This window comes from Peromyscus leucopus, chromosome 4, assembly GCF_004664715.2.
Source record: "Peromyscus leucopus breed LL Stock chromosome 4, UCI_PerLeu_2.1, whole genome shotgun sequence".
NCBI lineage: Eukaryota > Metazoa > Chordata > Mammalia > Rodentia > Cricetidae > Peromyscus > Peromyscus leucopus.
Genome location: NC_051066.1, coordinates 64,064,387 through 64,081,341, shown reverse-complemented (window position 1 = coordinate 64,081,341; position 16,955 = coordinate 64,064,387). Strand labels below are relative to the sequence as shown.

The following is a 16,955-nucleotide window of genomic DNA, read 5'->3' as shown; positions in this document are numbered from 1 at the left end:
CTGGCTTTTGCAGACTTGAAAGTAGAATGTTAAGCTTAACTTACCATTTCATGTACATATGGACAATGTTTGAGTGTGCATGGACTCATGGCATGTATTTTTTGAACATTTACCATGTTCTAGTTGTCGTACCTTGAGAAAAACCAAACACCAAGGACTACATACCAAAGACAACATCTTTTACACATGAGCATTTACTTTATAAAACTGGACTAGTAATATCCTTATTACATATTTCTAACATTTGGTGAGTGTTGTGCCTCATGAAATTGCATGTTTTACAATAATTTTTTTCAGTTTAGAGAATAGAAAAAAGTCTTAAAGAGGTGGCAGGAGATGATACAAAATTCTCATAAATAATAAATACAGAAGTCAAATTTAGCATTTCTGCTTCTAAAACTAAGAGCAATTACAATCTATATTATTTCTCCCAGGTTAATGGCTAGTGCTCAATATGAATGACATTACTATATAATTATCGTTAGGAGAATGATCCTCTGAAATAAATTCATACTTCCTATGTCTACTTCATTCAGCAATTCAGAAGTAAAATTCAATGACACTCCTGTAACAAGTTAATATTCTAATTTTAAATTATTCTCACATATATACCTATGTATGTGAATATATATATATTAATGACAAATTTAGAATATGAAGCCATCATTTAATTTGTCAAATATCAAACAACTTTCTAAAATCCCCTTTTAAGATAAATTAAACCTTAAATGTATTTCTCACTTCCAAAAGTCCATATCTATAATGTGTCTGATATTATCATTTTATATGCTCTAAGTCAGTGGGATGACATAAATATTCTAGTATAAAGGTTAATATAAGGAATTATAAATCCTCTATCATAACCCACTTCTTTTCTTCCTGTTTTACTTGTGAAATCACCAGAGGAAACAAAGGATTCTAAGTGAGCATGGAAATGTCAATTTCTAAACCTACTTTATTTTTTGCTTATTATCTTCCTTCCAGGTAGTATACCAGTTATTTATTATATCACATGATATGGACACAATTAAAATTTTATGTTGAGAATAAGGAAGTTGAGTCTTAGAAACATTAAGATATATAGGAATACAACTCAATGTGTCAAGTGTTTGCCATGAGGTCTATAGAAAACACATAAAAGAGCTGAGTGCAAGTGATTATGATTGTAATCCCAGTTCTTGAGATGCAGAGACAGCTAGAAATCTGGAGTGTGAAAACTAGCCACCTAAACCATTTGGTGAGATCCAAGGTAGTTAAATATCACATTTCAAAAAGAAAGATGGATGACATGTGAGGAATAATACAGGGGATTGACTGTTGAGCTATATACACACATGTACACACATGCACAGGAGACAAGTGGGAAGGGAGAATCTCATATCAGATGGACTGGAATTTTGAATCAGGTATTCTCATTTTGAACTACACATTCTGAACTACACTAAAACTCTGAAGAAATAAAGTGACCACAGACAGCTATAAAAAAGAGTTACAACAGTCAAATGTATGATTTGTAAAACAAACAAACAAAAAAAGTCTTAGTAGTAAAATTTTCTTTGCTGGCCACAAACATAAGCCATGTGTTATTTGGTTCACATATATTCTTTTTGCTCTCCCTATTACTGCTTAAAATAGACTGCGGCCAGAAAGTTCTTTGTAAACCTAAAATAGAGACTAACACTGATTCCTATCATGAACTGAAGGACCTCAAAATTTTTGAATACTACTAAGTAGAAGGAACATACCTTTAGAAAACAGAATAAATGAAGTTTATCATTTCACTCTCTAGCTTCTAGTGTATGTTGAATTGCTAACTTTCTACATCTCAAAGATACTGTTATAAACCAGTGGAAGGCTATGTGCCCAAGGAAGTCATATACAGGACTTCTACATTAATGCATAAAACATTTCAGATCTTACCTGTAGTCAGTCTTAATGCTTCCAAGTAAGATTTCCTATAAGCAACCACAAATCTAAAATAGTTTAAGATAATAGGTAGCCTGTCCATGTAGTAATGTATAATAATGCCCTCCTTTTTTTCTTCAATCTGGAAATCAGTCACAATTATCTCTTCATTTATAATATACATCTAAATCAAATTAGTTGGGCAGTCAAACTGTCTCAATAATAACCAAATCAATCTCCATTCTCTTCTTTTCATGGGTCATCCTCCCAGGGCCTGGAGTCTAAACCTCGGCATGCATGTTGCAATGGGCAAAGCCCTGAGTCAGAGTGAGCATTGTCAACTCTACAAGACTACTTACTGACTACTGAACACTCAATCCTGCAAAAAGCCCCTGTGCAGTCTAGATTTCATGTAGATTCATAAGAACATGTATGAGTAAATGAGGTAAATAAAGAAGTGAACCTGTCTGAGAAATGGTTAGAACTAAGAGCAGTGGGGAGGAAGAGAAAAATGAGTATGTGGGCAGAATATGGTCAAAGTATATTTTACCTTGTATGAAATTGTGTTTATGAAACCCACTACTATGAATGATAAATGTACACCAAGAAAGAAAAAAATTATAAGTATTCATTTTGTCTTCAATCTTTCTAAATGTAAAACACAGTAAATTGACCCATTGTAAATACTCACAATAGACATGAGATCTCTCTTAATTTTTAAGTTAGAAATTGCAACATAATATCTGAACACATGTGTTTCCACAGGATTGTACTCTTATTAGTGCAGCTATTCTAAGAACTCTGTTCATTACCATGTAACTATTTACATGTCTATAAAGGAAATAAAAAGCATTGTCTTTGACCACCCTTCCTAGTTACTTTTCAAAAATGTAATCATCTCACCTTCCCACTATCTCTGCTTAGATTCTCTATCAACAAATCCATGACCTTTTCTTCTACATCACTCATTTATTTCCCACCATTCTCTTTATTACCATCATCCTAAGCACTTGTTAGATCTTACCTGTATAGTTCCCATATTAGCAATAATTTATTTTTCATTATTTTAATGTTAATTTTAGCTTTTTAGGGGTATGTTTAAACATGATAAATTTATTCTATTCCACCAAACTTCAAATCTTTGATATATACATATACTCATTTGATAATATTAAATTGACCCATGGCTCCCCTGCAAGTCAGATGGCATTCTTACCTCTGGAAATGGAAGTATCACCAGCAAAACATAGCTGTCAGTCCCATGGTATCCTGCCTCAAACAGTGCATGCACCATATTTCATAATTACTATTCCAGCTCTTAGACATGTGATAACTGAGTTCAGGAGCTGAACCACAGCTTGGTGTCTCAATTCAGCCTTCATATCCTTTTCACATATGATCTTTTTGACAACTTCCAAAAAGAAGTAAAAATTCAAACTACAAATTTTTATTGATAGCTTAGGGCTCTTCATCATCAGACCACATTTGTGCACATAATAAAACACCCAAAAGAATTACTGACACATCAAAAAGTATATTTGTGAGTATATTGGTTGATTCAGTTATTGCAACAACTTGAGCTGTATCTCAGATTAATAAGAATATGTTTAATAATCAAGTAATTTTAAAAAAAAATGCCTTCAATTTCATTTCTTTGTGGTCTCTGTGACCCACAAAAGCTAGTTAGCTGGATGATGTCTGTAAGTAAGTAAAAGAAAAGGTTGTACAGGTAATTCTTTAAATCTAGGTCAAGGTGATCAAAAACACAGCTCCAGCAGAGATGTTCTCATGTTGACTCCTCTACAGAAGAGCTAGGAATCTGAATAGGAGCAAGAATGCAATCCCACAAGGAAGTTATATTTACAGGAATAAAGTTTCTAACAATCTCACAGAAAGATTAAAAACAGATGCTCTGAATGTTCATGTACTTAAAGAGAAAATAGCTCTGAGTTAGGAAAAGTGACTTAAATTTCCTTTACATAGGAAAAGTTTTCCCAAACTCAACCAGCAGCTTTTTATAATATCCCTCATCAAACCATGTCCATCATTCAGCTGTATTTTGAGCTTATTATTGAAGCATCTTCCTAACAATAAACACCAGTAACATATTGCCTCAGGGGTAATGTACTTGGGGACAAAGAGGTCACAGTGAATATTGTAAATGGTACAAATTTCTAAGGCATGTGGGCTTTTATCACTTTTACATCCCTTAGTGGCCACATCTCTACTGACTGATGATCCAATCATTTTGCCAATAAATTCCCATCCACCCCTGCAGTGATTATGGTTTTCCCAGAGGCAGAGCTACAGTGGAACTGAGTCACCTAATACTTCAATAGCAAATAAAACAAAGAAATAATAATGATATTAGTATCGCCTATTTAATTATTGACTCCAATATTAAGTTGTAACAATTGCCACACAGTTATCTACTTGTCTGAAAATACAGAAGAAAGAGAATACTAATTATCTAGGACATATACCAGGTCCTTGTATCAGTGTTCATTATCATTTATTTTGACAATCTCTTATCTGTTCAGACAATCGCTGAAATTTTGTCAAAATTAAGAATTTTGAAAATGAACCTTATTCAAGAAAATTAAGAAATAAATTATTTCTATCTTCAAAAGAGTAACAGCTTGGAAATGTTTCAAATTTAGAAATATTTGTAGTAATATGTTTAAATAATATTTTTAAATGTTTATAATTTTAAATATTTTAATATTTTGATTAATTTAAATATTTTAAGATTAAATATTTTTACATTTTAAATATCAAATTTAAATAATTTAAATACTCTTCTGGCTTAATGTTGGAAAGTACTAATATTCTCCATTTACAATGTTCTTTCATAATTACTGCTGAATAATAAACATATTGAACTAGAAAATGTCCTGAGGGGGAGGTATTATCTAGACATGGGTAAGATCAGTGTTCCTCAGATCATTATTATCACCCACACAATTGAGGATAATTTTTAGATGTTTTGTTACTCTAATAATCCTACCTCTGAAATTCCACATGCTGCTACTACTTATGTTCAGATATTAATTATATTTCTGCTTTAAATATAAAATGACTATGATATTTTCAGATATTATCATGCCAATTTTTAAAAATTTAGGGGACATCTCATGTATATTCTATTTGTATTGGGTCATATATTATGTTTTATACTTAGAGTGAAGACAAGATGAATGCTCATGAATTATTTTCATTCTTGGAGTATATCCATTGTTCATAGTACCGGGTTTAATAAATGCAGTTCCATACAAGCTTATAATATACTTTAACCATATTCTTCCTCCATTCTCCTTATTCTCTTTCTCTGCACTGCTCTTAGTTCCATCCATTTCTCTAGACAGGTTCACTTCTACTTTCATTTTTCAAGTATGATCTTATGAAGCTACATAGATTCCCCCAAAGAGAGAAAACATATTTAGTTTTGACTGATCTATTTACTAACCATAATAATCTTTAGTTCATCAATTTTCCTTTAAATAATATAGTGTTTATTCTTTAAGGCTACATAAAATCTCATATATCACATTTTCTTCATGTATTTCTCTGTTGATAATCACCTTTGTTGATTCCATAATTATGTTGATTGTGGATATTGCTGCAGTAAAGAAGATGCAATTTCTATTATATGTTAAATTTGATTCCCTCACGCTGTATGCCTAAGGAGTGTTATCACTGGATTATATGGATATCTATTTTCAGTTTCTGAGTAGCCTCTGTTCTGATATCCACAGTGAGCTGGCTAGTTTAAATTCCCTGCAGCAGTATGTCTTAGTTTAGGCAAACTGCTATTGCACTTTCAAAGACAGAACTGAGCCCTCTGATGTGAGATGCACTCTTCAATCCATGAGGAAATTATGTACTGTTTGTATAATATGATGACAAGGGGTGAATACTGAAGAGAGATGTTATTGTAAATATGCCAAGTACAAAGCAAAACATTGTTTCCTCAGAATCTACATGTGAGAATACATAACTTTAAACTGAAAATACAATTTCTAAAGAAGGAATTTTTCTCTTAATTTTATTTAAACCACAATATTGAAGATCTGTCTAATATAAGGAGAAACAGATTTGAGGTCACAGCTTGAAAGAAACTAGAAGGGATTTCTATGGGGCCCTTTAGAAAAGGTCCACATCTAATAACTATTTTGTAGTACACATTTTAAGTACTTTATTCATGTATTTTTGTGTGTATTTATAGCCTACAGAAAAAAATGAAGACTTTGATGATTCATGAGACAAAAGAAATTAGACAAAAGAAACTAAGTAATAGCAACCCACCCACTAAAGACAAGACCAGATATCAACACCTATAATTTCAATAATATCAAACCCAGAAGCATAGGCACCAGCACAAAAACACAATCATTAGCACTCAAGACAATATGTCTCTACCAGAACCCAGGAACCTAACTACAGTAGATCTGAGAAATGCATTATAGATTTAACACAAGGCAAGTACTAAATGACTGTTATGATTATGTTCAAGGTCCTTAAAGAGGATATGAATAAATCCATTAACTACATCTATGAAAAAAATAAATAAACAATGGAATAAAAAGATGAAAAGAGAGCAAGGCATGAAAATAGAAATTGAATCACTAATAAAATAAAATTTTCAAAATAGATATGAAAAATTTAGGAAATCAAACAAAAACCTCAGAAGTAAGGTAATAGGAACAGAAGAAAGAAGAGAAACCCAAGTCAAAGGGCAGAAAACCATAGGGGAGATGTACTAGCCCTCAGCCCCTACCCAGATTCCTCTCAGAAATCCTTCTAGGAATGAGGGAGAAGTGAAAGATATCTACAATAATTTCATACATAGGGGCAAATGTCTTTTATTCTACATGCTCTTTATTGCTGTGTTCTTTGGTTCTTCCACTTTATTGTTCTCTACATATTTATTCTACTACATCTTTACTCCACTATATCTCTATTCTACTATATCTCTATTCTATTACATCTCTATTCTACTACCCATTACACACACACACACACACACACACACACACACACACACACATATATATATATGCATATTCATTAGCAACTTGTTAGTAAAAACTCTCAGGAACAAGCATTCTGTTAAAAGTCACACTTGGCAAAGACTTGGTCAACTTAATTGGTGATGGACAACAGCTGCAGAATGTATGTACTATTTTGTTTGATTAATAATATCTGGAAATGGTTAATCAGCCTTTTTCTGTTAATCACCTGAATCTGAGGACCTATACTTAATTAGTCTACTGAGCCTAAAATCTTACATTAAAAACTGATGAAGAAATAAATATAAAGTGTTAATTGTTTTTTCAATCAGAGTATGGAGGTGCCAGTGGAAGGAACTTAGGGCAACATAGGTGCTATCAATCTCTTGAAGGACTAAGATATAAAAATACCAGACACCTGCACTATCACTTCTAGTTCACTATAGTTATTTTGAATGATTTTGATCCAAAAAGGCCAGGCACCTGCAATTCTGCTATGTGAAAGTTCTACTCATCATTCAGTAATGAGTTGTTTAATTTCTGAGTTAGTGTAGTTATTAGAGATAAAAACAATCTATCAATTTTAAGTGTTATTGCATGTGGTTGTGTAGGATAAAAGAAGTGATTTCAGTGTTTTTGAATTTGCAAAGATTTGTTTTGTGCCTGAGGATTTTTATTTTAGAAAAGCTTCCATTTTACATGTGCTGATAAGTAGACAATGCATTCTTTGATTTTGGGTTAGAATATTCTATAGACATATATTATGTCCATTTGATGTATGAAGTCAATTAGTTATCAAGTTTTTCTGCTTAATTTTTGTCTAGATGACCTGCCTGGATGATTACAGGAAATGGAGTATTATAGTCACCTACTCTTACTAGATTTATGTTAATCTGTATATTTAAATCCAATGTACATTTAGGATACTAATGTCTCATTGTTTAACTATTTCTTTGATCAGAATGAAGTATCCCTCTGTAGGTGAGCTTTTCTGTCCCACCTGCCAGCTCCCAAATAACCACAAGAAGAATTATTATTAGTTATAAAATATTGGCCATAGCTTAGGCTTGTTACTAACTAGCTCTTATAACTTAAATTAACCCATTCTATTAATCTACATATTGTCATGTGGCTCAAGGCTTTACCTATCCTCCAGCATTTCTTGTTATCTTTGTGTCTCCTGTTGACCTCACTTTTCTTCTTCCCAGAGTTTTCTCTGTTTGACTTTCCTGCCTATACTTCCTCTCTTTTTTATTAAACCAATCAGAAGGTGCCTTGGCAAAGACACATCTTCACAGTGTACAAAAAGATAATTCCACAATAGTCCCTTTTTATCTCTTCTGACTAGTTTTAGTTTTAAGTCTATTTTGTCAGATCTGTGCATTACATCCTTAGTGATTAACTCTGAGTTACTAATAATACATTGTGTCCCTTTAAGGAAAGAAATAAAAGCACTTCTCTTGGAGTCATTTAACCAAGAATGAATCCAGATTTGAATTCTCTATATCATCCTTCTTGTGTTTTCATTCCTCTGTCTATTGTATGAGTCTGAATCTGTACTTGCCTGCAGGTTGTCTTGTGATTCTATGTAGATCTAACATACGTGTATTTCTATCTGTGCTCATGTGTCTCTTTGTTCTTATGTGTGTTTGATGGGTCTGTTTGTCTGTCCTGTGACTGTATGAATAATGGGTATCTCCCTGTGTGTGATTGTATCTGGGTGTCTGTCCCTAAAAAAAAATAATGGTTTCACAATGTTTTTATTTGGACAACATGGAAAGCATTACATGTAGGAAGGAATGGGATACTTTACAGAAATCTTAACCAAGTTTTACAAGGAATTAAGTGACTGACTCAAATTGAGTCCAACTGATCCAGATAATAAACAGCATTGTTTATCAATCACCATTCATAAATATTGTTTTCAATCTTTATGGAAGGTATTAGGAAGTTGATTTTAACTTTTGTATTTGTTGCTATTAGCAATTGAAATACACATTGTCCAGATCATAGACATGTAAGCATATGTAATTTAATATTGTAGTCGTGTATTAGCTGAGGTTGTAAAAGTTGATTACATGAGAAATCCAGGATAACAGTCTTAAGTCTTAAGTGACTTCAAGATTTACTCTGGCTATGAGGTCTAGCAGAAGTTCCAGTCACTTAGAGTGTAAGATATTTTCAGAATGTAGCATTCCCAAAGTCAGATAGCAATGCCAAATACTGTTAAACTTTAAAAGATTCACACTGTTCAAATATAGATTATATTTTGGTTTGTTTTGTGTGCCTAGGGACTTAGGAGGGAAAAGATGTAGTACAAATTTGATGGATTGGTGTGCTGGGTCCACTACACTAGCTTGCATAGGGGGCAGTGACATCTTTACCTAGTTATTAAGCTTGAAAGATGTCAATGGGCTGTATTGACAGTGGAGTGGAATAATGCAGGGAGAGATCTCTGTTAGTTTTCTGGGAAGTATTACTTCCTGCATGTAAGCTAGTGACCACCTAGTGTCCCCTGTTTCATCAGAAGCTTCCTTATGGCATTTTTCACCTCTGAGTTCCTCAAGGTGTAGATCAAAGGATTTAACATTGGCTCAATAACGGTAAAGGACACAGCCATTATCTTGTCTACTGGGTAAGTGACCACAGGTCTGACATATAAGAAAATACAGGGCACAAAGAACAACACAACCACTGTGAAGTGAGAAGTACATGTGGAGAGGGCTTTTCTCCTTCCTTCAGAACTACAGGACTTTAGGGAGCAGAGGATGATCACATAGGAAGCAGTTAGAATAAGGAAAATGGCCATACACATCACTCCACTGTTGAGAATGACTAAGAGACCTAGAATATAGGTGTCCATGCAGGCCAGTTTCAGCAGTGGAAATAAATCACACATAAAGTGATCTATGATATTGGGGCCACAGAAAGGTATTTGATGCATAAAGAGAAGCTGAATGGTTGCATGTGCAAATCCACCTACCCAAGTCCCTCCTACCATCAAGTGGCATATTCTGGGGCTCATGATAGTTATATAATGCAGAGGCTTACAGATGGCCACATAGCGGTCATAGGCCATCACAATGAGAAGGATTATCACCACACCACCAAAGAAGTGATCCACAAAGAGCTGAGTCATGCAAACTTCCAATGAAATGGAAATGTTCTCAGAGAAAGAGTCCACAATTAACTTAGGGGTAATGATAGAAGAGTAAGTTATCTCCATGAGTGATAGTGACTTAAGGAAGAAATACATGGGTGATCTCAGACCCGGGCTTCTGGTTATTGTTACCACAATCAGTACATTTCCTAACATTGTAGCTACGTACATTATTAGGAATAAAACTGAGAATATTTTTCTTAGCTCTGGATTCTTTGTAATTCCCAAAAGAATAAATTCAGTCACATTGTTCATCTTCTCTCTTTGATGTGGGCTGATAAAGACATGGAATTCTGCACTGCAGATTCTGCAAGAGAAATGGTTTTTTTTTGTCAGTAATCATTGGGTTGTTGAACAGTTTGAGGGCACTATCTAAAACCCTCTTTATCAATTCTTTCTTCATCTTGTGGTACATAAACTAGGTGCTCACAATAAAAGCCTGATATCAGCTTCAACTCTACTGGTCTCAGAGCATCCCAGCTTTACACTGATGAGCTCATGTTTTCTGTTCAAGTGTTTTCTGCTTGAATTCAAACCCTGCTTCATCCCTTTACTGTACAGATATTCCTAGGCAGATTAAGAGGTTAATACTCTAGCACAAGCTTTGACCAACTAATGATAACCAGTTTAGTGCATTCTTTGGTTAATTTTGTCTTTCCATGCCCACTCTCTTCATGTCTTCATTCTGCATGATTTATTTATTTATTCATTCATTCATTCATTCATTCATTTACTTAAAACAACAGGAAGAAAATCTACTTAATATGCAAGACCTATTTAGTGTCTGAATTTTGGAAACTTGAAGTTTGGATGCTGAATTTCATTTATCATTAAATTATCCAAATACTTGGAAAACATAAAAAAATTTACTTGTTCAATTCTTGTTATTATTGCCTTAGAATTTCCTAGCTGAAGAATCATGTGTAAAAGCTCTTCACTTAGCAACAACTGTACTCTTCAAATCATATGTTTTCTAAAATTGAATCATGAATACTGCTAATATAGATTGTTCATATCCATTGAGTCCTTACTATGTTTCATGAAAAGGAATGTCCTACAAAATCATTTCTTTACTTTTGAGATTAGCATATAAGTCTAAAGAAGTCAAATAATACCTAAATTTCACATAAGAGTAAACACTGAAGCAAATTCAAATCCAGGTTTTCCTACTTCCAAAATTAATATTAATAAAATATGTACTGTTGCACTTCATGAGATATTATCCTTTTTATACTACACTTTCATAACTATTTAGCATTATTGATTCATGTGTAAGCTAATAATTAGATAGGCAAATTCAGTAATAACTGTGTAGCAAACTCAAAAATATAATGCCATACATATAGTTATTAGCTGAGTGATCATGCAATCTAACGATTTTCTGCATATTTCTTAAGAAAATATACCCAGTACTCCACACAATTTGAATAATATCATCCTATAATGAAACAATGTCAGTTGGATGATATTAGTACTATATCATCAAAGATGCTGTAACTCCATTAGTACTCCTTTATCATAACTCACTTTCTTTGCCTCCTTGTGAAGTGATATTTCCAGATAAAGGCAAGAATAAAAATAAAAATTAATAGTAAGAATAAAAGCAAGATTAGTCTAAATAATACTCAAAGTATCAATCAAAAATCCCTTTACATTGCACATAATTATATTCTATCAAGGGTTTAAGTTGACTTATCAATTATCAGGTTTATGTTTTATATTACATGATATGACTATTACTACTTATCTCATCTTGAGAATGAGGAAACTAAACTTAGAAGCCGAAGCATATCATATCATCAGATTTATGAAACAGGCTGTCTGTTTTAGTGAGATCCCTTCATTATTACACTAAACTTTTAAAGAACAGCACTGATGTCTCTGCTCTCTCTAGAAATTACAGCCAGAGTAGATTAGCGGGATAAAAGGACTTATTCAGTAAGTAGCAACTGTCTCTATGATATGGACACATTATAAAGTTTTATCATTTGACTTAAATACATGAGAAAGCCTTTCTCTAAAGTCTCTGTTAAGTAATGTAGATAGTTTGAGGAAATTCTTTGTAAACGTACAATGCAGACTAATCCAAATTTCCCATATCTTCCTTCTAAGAATTTCAAAATTTTCTTGTTAATATTCTTTTTTGTTATTTGTTTTAATTTTTGAAATTAAAATATAATTACATTATTTCAACCCCTTCTCTTTCCTCCTTAACTTTCCCCTTTAGCTCCTTTTCTTTCCTTTAAATTAAGTCTCCTTTTCTTTAATTGTTGTTACCTCTGTGTGTGTGTGTGTGTGTGTGTGTGTGTGTGTGTGTGTATACACTCTGCTCAGTATATATAATGTTTTGTATATGTATGTGACTTCGGTACTGACAACTTGGTATTGGTTATCTTACTGGTATTATTAATGAAGTAGAAGGAGCACATTCTTATAAATTAAAATTGAATTTTATTTTTAACACTGACTCCTAGGACATGTAGCTAATTTGATTCCTCTCTGGGGCTCAGAATGTTTGTCATAAAAAGTTAATGAGCTAGGAGTTTGAAGGAGTGATCTCAGCTTTAATTTTAACTGAGGTTTCCACTTAATACTTACAACTAGGATTTGCTGTATGCAATCACAACATTTAACAGATTTTAAAACCCCATGCATTAGGTAATATTCATAGTACTGCCTTTTTTGGAAAAGAAAAGTTAATCAATGAATTTATGACAGTTCTCTTTTCATTAGTTCACATCTTGCAATCAGATGTACTCAATTCTCCCCTGTAGATAATTTTCTGTTTTGGCATTCTCTTCTTTCTATTGAAATAGAGCATATCTCTTTCCCCAGGAACAAACATCTCAGTTAATATATGCCTCTCTGGAGTAAGCGGACTTAGTTTTCTGTTGTGCTGAAGCCAATTACTGGTAACTGTACTTTTGGTCTTACAGAACCAAAGCTGTATAATTCTAACACGAGTCTGTATGTATTAGAGAAGGATGAAAAACAGGGTGTTAAGGTCTTCATAACTTTACCATTTAATTTTACAAACACTATCAGAATAGTTGGGCATGGTGGTCCACAAAGATAATCTCTGCTCTGGGGAACCTGAAGTAGGAGGCTTGCAAGATCACAGTCAACGTCGCTTATAGATTAAGTTGGAGGCAAGCTTGAGATATAGAGTGAGTTTTTATCTTAAAAAGCAAACCAAGAAACTACAAAAGAACAAAGTATATGAGATAAGAACGATTGTTATCTTAATATCAGACACAAAAATAAAATTCTTGGGAAGCTTGTATCCTTTGAGTGGATACATGGTCAACTTAACCAAAGGAACAAAATACTATTTACCATAACTCTTAGAACTGTGTGTCCTACATTTTAAAACTTTTGTGATTGTAAATAAAACTACAGGTTAATGAATCTTTAGTGAGCACAACTCATTATACATCATGATTATTTCTTCTCTGTGAGCTTCTTATTTCTTTCTGCCTCTACCCATCATCCCATTACAAATCAACTTTGTCTCCATCCCCACTTGCCTGCTACCCTCTTCATCATCATCCATGGCATTTGTTACATGAACTTGCATATGTGGCATCTATCTAATACAACAATAATGTTATTTGTTCTTTTTTTTAGTTTCATGTTGGGTTTATCTTCTAATGAAGCCACGAAAGATGATTCACTTATTTTTGTTTCCATCACTATCAATTTTGTGATATTTATACACTAATCACTTAATTAAACTCAATTTATAATTTGAAATTGATATCCTTCAAAGAAAACTGCATTGAACCATGAGGCCTCAGCAAGTCTGGGACAAGCTTGACTTCAAAATGGAAAGTGTTATCATCAGGACCTGGTTGTTAATCTACTTGTATACTGCTTTAAATATACCACTTAATATTTTTATCTCTACAATTTCAGTTAAAACACATGATGTGGCCAAATTCCAGAGTTAAATTATATCTTTATCTAGCAATTCTGTGTTCCGCCACTGCCACCATATTCTTATCATTTAATAATTTTGGGTAATTTGTCAAGGTACACTAAAGAAAACCAAGCTATAAATAGTTACAAGATCAGAATTCTCCATTCTGAGGTCATTATGTGTAGAAAAATTAAAAAAAAAAAAAGAGGCTATCTACTTACACATTAAAATACAATTTTTTTGTTGGGTGAGTTAATTATTGCAAGAATTTCAAATAACATCTCAGATTAGTAGTAACATTAAAAAAAAACCCTTAGGTAAATGTTAACCTTTCCCATTGCATCTCCATATTACCTCTGCGACCTCCAAAAACCAGTTACCTGATAATCCCAATGGGTAAATATAAAGACTGCAGATATTGAACAGTTAAGTTGTCTAAGCTGAAATCAAGATGACCCAAAATCCAGCCTTGGCAATGATGTTCTCACGTGGAATTAATCATCTTTCTAGCGATGTGTTGGAAATCAGAAGAGGAACAAACAATCAAAAATGCATGGGTGAATTATCTTGATAGGAACAGAGTTCCCAAGGAATTCAGAAGATTACACACAGATACACTGTAGGTTCAGCAACTTAAATAGGAAAACAACTTAAATTTCCATTAAATAGGAACAATTCCCTAAAACAACAGTCACCAGAGCTTGTCAAAAAACATCCATGGCACTCTGACTACCATTTGGCTGTATTTTGAGCTTAACTTTGTAAACAGCCTTCAAACAGTATTTTAGAAGGAGCACATTGACCATGACATCTCTTGGGTAGTGGACTCAGGGGAAAGAGGTCAGAGCGGTGATGTGGGGATGGCAGAGATTTCCAAGATGAGAATGATTGCATCACTCCAACTACATCCCTTTGTGGCTATTTCTCCACTGACTCAGGATCTAATCACTTTACCACAAATTCTCCCCATCCCCACTGTGATCAGGATTTTCCCAGGGGTAAAAACTCACTGGATAAAGACCCAGCTGATAGGATGTGAGCAAAAGCTAAGCAAACAAACAAACATAATAAAGTGATTATAGTTGTTAGCTCCAAACATAAACTGCTTTTCTGGAACTGAGCAACCTCACAGTGATGCATCTGCCTAAAATCAGATGAGTGAAAAGAAAGCAAATGCCACTAATGTTGTTCATTTAGCAAGTGCCCTGGATCAAGGTTTATTCTCACATCCCCTGATCTCTTCATCTTTTGGGGCCAGTGTTGAAACTGTTCCCACTTAACTACAGGTTAGCTGCCATTATTAAGCATTTTAAAAATGTGCCTTAGATAAAATCAAAGAATAAATTCTTTCTCAACCAGAAGAGTTAATGTCCTACAGTGTTTTCAATTAGAAATGTTTGGAGCATCCCCAGACATGAGGACTCAAACACACGTGAAGTCAGACAATGTGACAACATGCATAAGACCTACACAGATTTAAACTGGACAAAATCCTAGCACTCAGAAAGGGAAGTAGACACAAAATCCCACTCCTAACCAAGAAGTTATGAGCAATTGATACTGGATGGGAAAGGAAAAATCAGTTTTTCCAATGGAGTGCCATGGGAACACCAACCTCAATCAAGAGCAAGCCTCATTAACCTGAGTAGTTGACCAACACAAAAGGACTCTGTTTTTGTTGTTGTGTTTGTTTTTGTTTTTTTCATGTTCTTTTGGTTTTGTTTTGGTAATCTTTGTCATGTGGGATTTCTTATTTTTTAGTTTGTTTTGATTTCCTATAATAGAATGATAATATTGTTAATACATATTACTGATATTTAGCTTAACTCTACTGGAACTCATAATGTGGAATACCTTGCAAAAATATTTTCTTCATTTAGTGATTAAAAATGAGGCTAGTGAGGTAAAGAAAAAAATGACATGAATTTCATTTTAGATGCCTAGAAGCCCATGTATCTACAGATTGACTGACATGATTCCTTCATGAGTACAAGCCACAGAAATGACATAAAAATCATACCAGTGGATGTAATGAGATAGTTATCAGACTTCCTGAACACTGGTTTCTGCTTATAATTTTGCATATTAATTTTATCTTCACATGAAATAAATTAATCTGAAAAATAATGACTATATTCCCCCAAAATGTTCCTGTGTTTTAACATTTTAACATTATATCATGATACAAAATACATTGAATGCATTATCAAATGTACTTTTTGTATCAAATGAGTTTTATGTCAGTTCCCATAATATAAATTGGGCAACTGAGGTTGAGGATCATTTCCTCTAAGATTGAAATAGATTATGAATTATCCAATATTTTTGAAGTACAATAAACATTACACTAAATCTCTGACAAAATAATCATTAGCTCAGAGTTGGAGGAGGAAAATGGGGATTGAATATTATCATATTTTATCATATGTGTAGATGAAATTTACACTGATATAATTGTTCAAACATGAGCTGAACAAGGACAATGCCAATAGATATGCCAAATTGGATAGGAAAACTCAAGTTACCCCAAACCTACACACACACACAAAAAAAAAAAACTTACAGGCAACTAAGGAATGATGAGAGGAGGAGAAGAATCTACCCCAGGGAAGAGCACACCAATTGGCTATGCAACAGCAAAGGGTCATCCTGAAAACATGCATACAAGTAACAGTGTACATACTAAGCAAGTTATACATAGGGATTTTTATGTATATACATATGCGTAAATACATACATACAATAATAAAAAAGACATTATGAATTTGAAAGAGAGCAAGGATGTATATGTGTGAAGGCTTAAAGGGAAGAAAGAGAAAGGGAAAACGTAATTGTATTATATTCTCAAATAAAAAATTAAAATAGTGTCAAAAAATAAAAATATAATTGAGAAATATTGCTACCTTAATCAAATTTTTAGGATAACACACTTCTTCAGTAAGTGCTGTGGGATGGTCTGTAT

At 33.3% G+C, this 16,955-nt stretch overlaps 1 protein-coding gene across 1 annotated transcript; it reads right to left on the bottom strand.

Annotated features, from left to right (window-relative positions):
• Window positions 1–9,408: 9,408 nt before the first annotated feature.
• LOC114687261 (olfactory receptor 4C6-like) lies at window positions 9,409–10,329 on the bottom strand. Its single transcript, XM_028861953.2, has one exon. The coding sequence runs from the start codon at window positions 10,327–10,329 to the stop codon at window positions 9,409–9,411; it is 921 nt and encodes a 306-aa protein (XP_028717786.2).
• Window positions 10,330–16,955: the final 6,626 nt, after the last annotated feature.

Bases quoted from the DNA above. Each gene is read 5' to 3' on its own strand.
- LOC114687261 (XM_028861953.2), bottom strand. From the start codon at position 10,329: ATGAACAATGTGACTGAATTTATTCTTTTGGGAATTACAAAGAATCCA.